The following is an 8,315-nucleotide window of genomic DNA, read 5'->3' as shown; positions in this document are numbered from 1 at the left end:
GGAGAATTATGCCTTGTTCCAAACATCTCTTTCAGACTATCCAACTACAATTTACTGTCACTAGAGACAGAAATCACACCAAAAAGTTACAATTATTTTCATTCCCAGTTGTCTCTGATCTGAAGACCTACAAATAATGAAGACACTTGTTGATGGCATTTGATGCTGCAAGTCAACAAGTACAAGTTAAAATTAAAGTGAAATATTCATAGAAATATTCCTACATATGACTAAAAAAAAAGTGCAAGGAACTTTATTTTATAACATGCAAATTTAACTAATTTATCATCTATGAAACTCATTGTGATAAAATGAGAGAGAAGAAGTAGATATCCCAAAAGAGACTATGCTTATCTGCACCTTGTCTGGTTTTGAATTTGTCTTCTTCATGTTAAACTCTGAACTTTCCATTTTCAGAGCGAAATGGTCACAAGTTTAACAAGAATTCAAACTAACTCCAGTCTCACAACAGGTGACACTACAAAATTTTGAGTCATTAAAGAGTATTTTGTTTGGTGGTCATACCAGTTCTACATCCCTAGCTGCAGCGTATAAGAATGTTAGATAGTCATTGTTATGTGCTCACAAGGAAATAGCCAGAATGCTCACTAACATTTCCAGCAGCTTATTCAGAACACAAATCAAATTTGGAGAAAACCTCTTCTTATAAGTGTTCTCCATAAATACTGATAACTATGAGTATAAACACTCAACATGTAATCTCATAATATTATCAGTATTTATATCCATTTATTTATACTGATAATTATGAAGTATCTGTAAGTCCATAAAATACAAATTCTCCATGTCAACAATTTGCTAAATTTTTCTTCCTTTAGAAATAGACAGTTAATGTCTCACTACATAAATAAAATTGTATTCTACTTGCCAAAGCTAAACTATGATGTTAAGGAAACTTTTAAAAGACTGTAGTGCTGTGAAGACTTACAAGAGACAAAAACAGTAAAGCAAAATTCAACTTAAAAGAGTGATTCTACACCTTTCAGAAGAGAAATACTGATAAATAATATTGGGGAACAATCCACCAGTAGGCTGCAAAATATTTTTGAGAAGTGTCCCTTTAAAACATGTAGCTGATTCTGAAAAAAATAAATGATTCCCGACACTGGTAAATAGCAGTTGGTCTTGCATTTAATCACAACATAAACTTGCAGCAACCTATGACATAAAAGCAATGTAAAAAGAACCAAACTCAGTAAAAATGACAAAAGAAATAAAAGGGAAAGATACGTAAAAGCGTAAGAGAAAAGGACTTTCTGCTCTACCACAAGCTAAAATGTGCCTGGAAGCAAACAGAGACTGAACATTTTTTTCTCACTTTATCAGCTTCCAAAAGGTAGAACTCTAACTGCCTTAGACACTCAACTCAAACAGAAATAATACTTTCAAACTACTCAACAGCTAAGACAGAAGAATTTACCTGACTCAGGCTACCTAGTTCAGTCTAGACAAAGAAAGCTTAACCTCCTTTCTCAAGATTAAAATAAAAAAAATTATCCAAAGACACATTGGACAACACAACGGACATGCAAACTGTGGGGTAGTTTTTTTAGGCTAAGGCAGGATGAATGCGATACGTCAGATTCAGAATAAGGATTTCTGGGAACTTGAGAATTTTGAGTTTCAAGGGGGAAAAAGAAATAAAAAGTCTGCTGTGATGTGCAGATATCTAGACTCAATTTCTGTGCATTCTCACCAGTCCTTCCTGCCACCATCCTGGAAAATTAAAGAAATTAATGTAGAAATCTTCCCAAGATTTTAAATACTACTTATATCAGAAATTCTTGACCCTACAAAGGGCCATACTGTGCCTGGGAAATCTAAACATTTCCATTTAGTTCCTGCCCAAGAGCTACCATTTCTGTGATTCAACCTAAAACCTCAGGACTTCCACCTTTATTCCACCTTTCCAGTGAGGAACTGAAGCTAGAATCTTTTATCTGTGTTCATAAGCTTTGAGGAAATTTTGATCTGAGCCTCTGTTTTTCTGGTCTACCTTAAGGGTGGGAGGGAGACAATTTCTATGAAGACTAATAGTCTTTGAACTAAAAGTCTGTTTTAATTAACAAGGAATAAACTATGTGTTTCTCCTGTGCAGCCTGCTACAGATGAGAAACAGGCAGTGGAAGAAAATTTGCTATTCTGAAGTGCAGGCAACTGACTCACCACAATGGGTGACACTCGCCTCCATCCTCTAATGAGCTCACTACCATAATGATTTTCTGTAGCCTACAAGCCAAAACAACATTAAACACTATACAACTTTTTCTTACTCTAGGAAATTACTGTCTAACAAAACAAATACCATTCCATTAAAACTGATAGCTCTTAATGCCACATAGGAAGTCTGCATGCCAAGTTACTGCCATCCACTGTCAGTTACCTCTTTTTTACCTTATCTGTACTCACTAAACAACATTAAACCAACATATATGAGAAAGTATAAGAAACTAAAAATCATATGCCCTAGAACATATAACGTATTACTTCTAAAACTTATACCATTAAAAAGCAAAAATTATCTAGAAATCAACACTGGAGTAAAATACAGATCCTGGCAACTGTACAAATAAGCATTTCAACCTTTCGATTTTTGTTTTCCAGAAAATAAATGTTAATGCACTTGAACCTTGTGTAACAGACCAAAACACAGCAGGAAAATAAATTAGCCCAGTAAAACTGTCTGAGCACAGAATTACAATGGAAAAGCTCATTTCATGAATGATAAATATCTCCAAGTCCTCTTTTGCATTCCCAAGCAAGCCAGTTTAAACAAATTTTCTGCCAACATTTCCAGGAAAAAAAAAAAAAAAAAAAAAAAAAAGATATGCCTGTCTGAAGGCATCTTCTTCAGATACTGTCAACAAGACAAGCAATGCTAAATAATGATGTTCGCACATCACATGCTGATAGCTTTTATTATAAATAGATAAAGCATTCAGTGGTACAGTTTGTACATGTTACCCAGCAGCAAGAGAGAGAACTTTCAAAACTGTAGCATGCTCTGACTTCTACAGTGTATTCAGGTGAGCAAACTGCAATACAGGACACATGTCCAAAGCTTCTACAAAGAGAGGCTATAATCCAAGAATACATGATAGGAAGAGATTGGGAGTTTCCAAGTACTGTGTCAGTGAACAGCTCCAGTAAAAATCTTTCCTACCCAAAGAGAGATGTGGGCTCAGAAGAAATTGAATACAATCCTTATCAGTCCAATCAAGCCTCTTGCCCACATATTTCTGCATCTTGAATATTTTGCTAACTTTTAACACTTTTTCCAGAGTATTACTCTTCAGCACTGCCACCTCTTCACTACCACCTGACCATTGGCTGGTGACTTTGCAATGATGTTTAGGCCCTCATTCTTAAGTCACCCTTCTCCTGCACACTTCATCAGTTTGACATGGGCCTGAAAATTATACTCTGTTGCTTGGTACAACTAAACCAAATAAGCAAGTTGACATCTTTAATTAAAGGTTTTCAGTTATGCCTCCTCACTTCCTATTAGGATACCCTGACCTCTTAGCAAATGGGGAACTGTCTGTATCTGCCCAAACTATGACTAACAACCAGTAAAGAGCAAATGGAGAGAACTGCTCACCACCACATCCCAACAGAGTACACACAACTGACCCTAAGGACCCTACAGATTTCCTAAGCCCATTGCTAGGAATTTATGTTCCTGTAAGGGACAAAGTTTGTTGCTTTCTATTTAAGAGACAGTTTAAAGCACATATAAATAAATACATAAATAAATATGTATTCATGCTGTTCTTAAAAGTAACCTACATTTTTCTTATGAAAGAAAAACATTAAACCAAAACAGTTTTCGAGGACAGAATTTGTGTGCACCTATCTTTTCTGCACATTAATGATTGAGGTTATAAGTAAAGACCAAATGCTGTTTCCAGCCATGGGGACCTATTCCCAAGTGCACTTCTGAAGAATAATCTCTATTAAGGAATAAGCAGCCATGCAGTTATCTGCTGTAAGCTAAAAGGTATCTTAGCATATTCTGGACTATATGCTGTCTTGTTTGCTTTAGAATTATTATTTCCTAGAAAAGCATTGGGCAGTTTCTGTTAGTCTAGATGATGCCTTTGGAGCACCTACTAAAAACAGGTTTTGATTCTTTTACTAATTAGTAATTACTTTTATTAACGGATCAAAACCAAAAATCACAGCAGCATACTTACTTTATGCTCTGGGTAAAGACAAAGGAATTAATAGTTTACTCCCAGCCCCTTCCATGAAAGAAATAAAAGTTTGTTCTAACAGTAAGTTCTTTTTCACATTGGATCCTTGTCTAACCTAAGATAATGAATTAATAAGAGACCAGTTTAATTTCTTCAGCCAATATTACAGTGCTTTCTCTACACCAGTTTCCTTCGACTACAGCGAAGTATGGATTAAGTGATGACTGCAGACAGAGTGCATAGCCTGAGGGAAAGAAGAAAGAGAAGCTGAGATGCACATACTGCTTACTTCAAATCCCATGTTTATATATTTATAAAACTAGAAAAGACACTTCTATGGAAAAGTACCAGACCCTGCTAAAATATACCACTGGGAATACTAAAAGAAGGCTTAAATCATTACAAAGTACCCAACACGGAAAGACTTGGGTGAGCCAAGGGCTGACAAAGTAATAAGAAAATTCAGCTACAAGGAGCAGAAGCTTTTGTTCTCTGTTTTGGGACAGAAAGAAAATTAGATCTGCCTGAGCAAGGGACAGATTTAAAAAAACGCTCCTCAGGGAAGTTTGACTTAATATAGTTTACTTTATATAGAGGCTGGTTGAGAGTGCACACCAATCCTCAGTTTGACCCAGCTAACATACAGAATTTGCTATGCCAAGGAAAGAGATTTCTTGCAATCAGGATGAAAATATTTTCCCATGCATTCCACAGTAAAACCACAGGTGCCATATTACTCAGTCTTTTGTCAGAGAGGGGTTTCAAAAAAGGAAAACAACATAAAGCCCATAACCCTAAGAAAAACAATGAAATTGCCTCCTTGAGGGAGTCATTAGCCTAGGTATTCCAAACCTTTTCAAATACTCATGGCATAATAGGTTGCATAAGATTACCCTACTTCCAAATACATCCACTAACCTACAATAATTAACGTTAAAGAAACTACACACATTCAATAGCTTCCACTATTTCTGTTATTTCCCCTATTTGTATATACAAATGTACCTGAACTGCATACTATATAAACCTCACTGCCCCTTATTACAGCCAGATCAACTGAGATACAGAAGCCAAGAGCTTTGGATTTATCAAATTCAGCTCCATTGTAGACTTTGCTGTCTATGACCCATTAAAACTGTATGCGCTCCTTCTCACAGCCAGGCTGTGCAGGAGGGAAGTGCCTAATATCAACAGTAGCCACAGACAAGTTAATGCAAATACAGTATAAAGCTTTTTAAATCTCACACTTGCATATTGATGGATGGATGGCTGGGCTAATCTTTCTACTCTGCTACCTAGTCTGGCAGCAGAAAATAGATGGCTTGCTTCGTTCCCTGAAAACCGTGATGTTATAGTTGCTGAAGTTTTCTGGCCAAATGAATAGAATTAAAGGTAAAAACTGCAGAGGAAATTTTAATTGTTCAAGAGTTCCATAGAATTGCAAGAACTGACAATAAACTTTTTGCTTCCAACTTTTCACCTTTAGAGAAAGGGATGCACACTTCTTTTCTGCTGAGACAATATCACAAATGTTAGCAAGTAATCCCCTTAAACCCTAAGGTCTAACCCTCTAGGTCTGAGCAAGATGATGAAATTATGAGAAACAAACTTCATCCTTCTTTAAAACCTAAGCTAAAATAATTTCATTTGTGCCAGATCTCTGAAATGTCAGTACTTTCCAAAAGAGCAATAGTGGTTTAATGGCTTTAGGTTGCAATTGCCTAAATCTTCTAAAATTATAAACAGGGAAATAGAATTTCCCTTCCCTCCTCTTTGCCCCTGTAACTCAGTAACAGGCTCATACTCAGCAAAATATTTCCAGCCTCTGCTGAATAAACTATTTTTCTGATTTGTTAGGTACTTCATTGTTGAATGCCTGCTCTGTCAGTTGCTACTCTTGCTAACAGAGCACTCTGCAAGGCTTCTTCTGCTCCGCTCTTGCAGCTCAGTGAGCTCCAGAACACCCTGATGACATGCCAGAATTGTACCAAGTTTAAAATAGAATATCACACAGATGCATCAAGATCTGTTAGTCATCCTCTTAACAGCTCTACCACGCCATTAAGAACTAAAGAAACAAATGTGAATTAACTTATCTTAAGAATTCCGTATTTACATGACAAAAAGGCTGGTTCTACTAATATCAACCTCCTCTTACATGAGGAGATCTTTGATGCTGCAATCATCTTTCACATAATGCATTATTACACATTTCTTCATACTCTGGGAAAAAAAAACCAACCAACCAAACAACAACCCCTCATTTTAAACCATGTTATCTTACAGTTTATGAAAGATTTCTGTAACATAACTCACCAAAGAGCTACTGGTATTGCATAGCCTTCATAAAAACTAACATTTACCCAAACTAATTATTTTTAGCATATAATAAAATAAAGATATTACCTGCCACTTCTCTGAAGTGCAAATATGATGCCTTTCTCCTGAAAAGGAAGCAGTTTCTTTCTTAGTCTTTCAGGTAGAAAGGACAGCATAGCATCAACATTTTCTGAAGAGGGAGCTTCATGTGTAGGTGTTTCCTGGAATGTACTAGCCATGTTGAACCTAAGGGAAACAAAATGAAAAAGAGATGTTTTACTTAAAAGACAGGTTTGCACTACAAGCTTCATGGAACAATAATCACCACTCCATCTTGAAATGTCAGCCTCCACACAATTTTTTCTCAAGTCTTGAGAAGTCTCCCTAGAAAGCATAAAACTCTGCAGATGATGAAGAGCCCACCACCTCCGTATTGATAAAATATTCTAACTATTCCAGTATGAAGAGGTTAGCATGTATCACTATAGTTACTTAGAAAGTTCACTATTAATGGATGAAAGTTATTACAGACATTGTAATATAACTCTTCCAGTAAACATTGTTCAGAAAAGTTACAGGACAAAAAGGCTATTTAACCTCCTGATGATGGAGATAATAGTCCTCTAATATTTTTAATCCTAAGAATCAAATCGGGAAAAAAAAAGGAAAAATAAACCCAGTTTGGGCAAAAGAAAAAAAAAAGAAAAAAAAAGTAAAGAACTTTATTCCCCTCACAAACAAACAGCCTTAAACAACAGAATTAACGACAACTGCCATACTGTGCTTCAGACTGAAAATGTGGATTCTTCATGCACTTTTGTCCAAAGGGACAGGGCCAGAGAAGAAATACTAGCTTTTGTTCTCTTATGACTTCAATAGACTTGAACTAAACAAACAAATGGTTAAAAATCTCAATAGCAGTGCACTAACTAAACATGAGGAAAGCAACAAGCCTTTACATCAAAGCATTACCTAATTATTTTGGATTTGTGGCCTGGGTGATGGGCAGAATTACCTTAATGATCACAGGAACCAAGATTATCAGGAAAACACGGTTTCTAAATTAACAGTAGTTATTGTAGCACCAGATCTGACAGCAAAATTCTGAACGCATTGCACTCAGATTTTTTGATACTGATGTATTTCTGAAGCAACTTAGAAGAAGTCAGATATGATTTGCTGGGACGAACCATTATATTCACAACAAGAAACGTGCTGAGCTAAACAGACATTCACATCAAGCATGTGCAGGACTATGTAACCTCTTTTTTGACACTGACTGGTTACAAAGTAAGAGAGACCTGGGGACAATGCAAATGGTTAAACTAATCAACATGATAAAGCATGATTATGCAAAACGGAATTTGCTTCTAATGACATGGAGTACTTGTGAGCAGGTAAACCAAACAGATTTATTCAGGTAAAACTATATCCCACAGTTAAAGAGCAGCATCTCTGTAAGACTAAAGAATTCTGCTTATGAAATTCTAGCTACAAAACTTGATATATGTTCTTGCAGCTGAGGTTACATTCTCTTCAGTGAAGAGAATTTAGCTATAACCGCACTACTGCATTCTGTCCCTCCCTCCCTCCCTCCCTCCATCTATCTCTCCATCCATCTGTCCCCCAAGCTGAAAGAGCTTGGGCTTCTGTTCTAGCGGAATTCCACAGACATCCCCTAACAGCCCGTGTTCCAGGAGCCCCCTTAGCCCACCGCCGACGGGAGCAGGTTCCTCCGGGCACCGTCCGGGCCGCGCGCGGCACGGGGCGCCAGGGGCC

At 36.8% G+C, this 8,315-nt stretch overlaps 1 protein-coding gene across 1 annotated transcript in view; it reads right to left on the bottom strand.

Moving 5' to 3' along the window:
• The window catches only part of LOC103775975 (DNA annealing helicase and endonuclease ZRANB3-like), a gene marked incomplete at its 3' end in the record, with an annotated part of 30,886 nt that extends 24,111 nt beyond the window's left edge, over positions 1 to 6,775 (bottom strand). The window contains exon 1 of the mRNA XM_008943454.1: positions 6,624 to 6,775. Within this exon, the coding sequence (XP_008941702.1) occupies positions 6,624 to 6,775 (152 nt within the window). The remainder of the gene's footprint in view (positions 1 to 6,623) is intronic.
• Between the last annotated feature and the right edge of the window lie 1,540 nt (positions 6,776 to 8,315).

The sequence above is a fragment of the Merops nubicus genome, unplaced genomic scaffold, assembly GCF_000691845.1.
Source record: "Merops nubicus isolate BGI_N331 unplaced genomic scaffold, ASM69184v1 scaffold14277, whole genome shotgun sequence".
Taxonomy (NCBI): Eukaryota; Metazoa; Chordata; class Aves; order Coraciiformes; family Meropidae; genus Merops; species Merops nubicus.
This window is presented reverse-complemented; position numbering and strand designations above follow the sequence as displayed.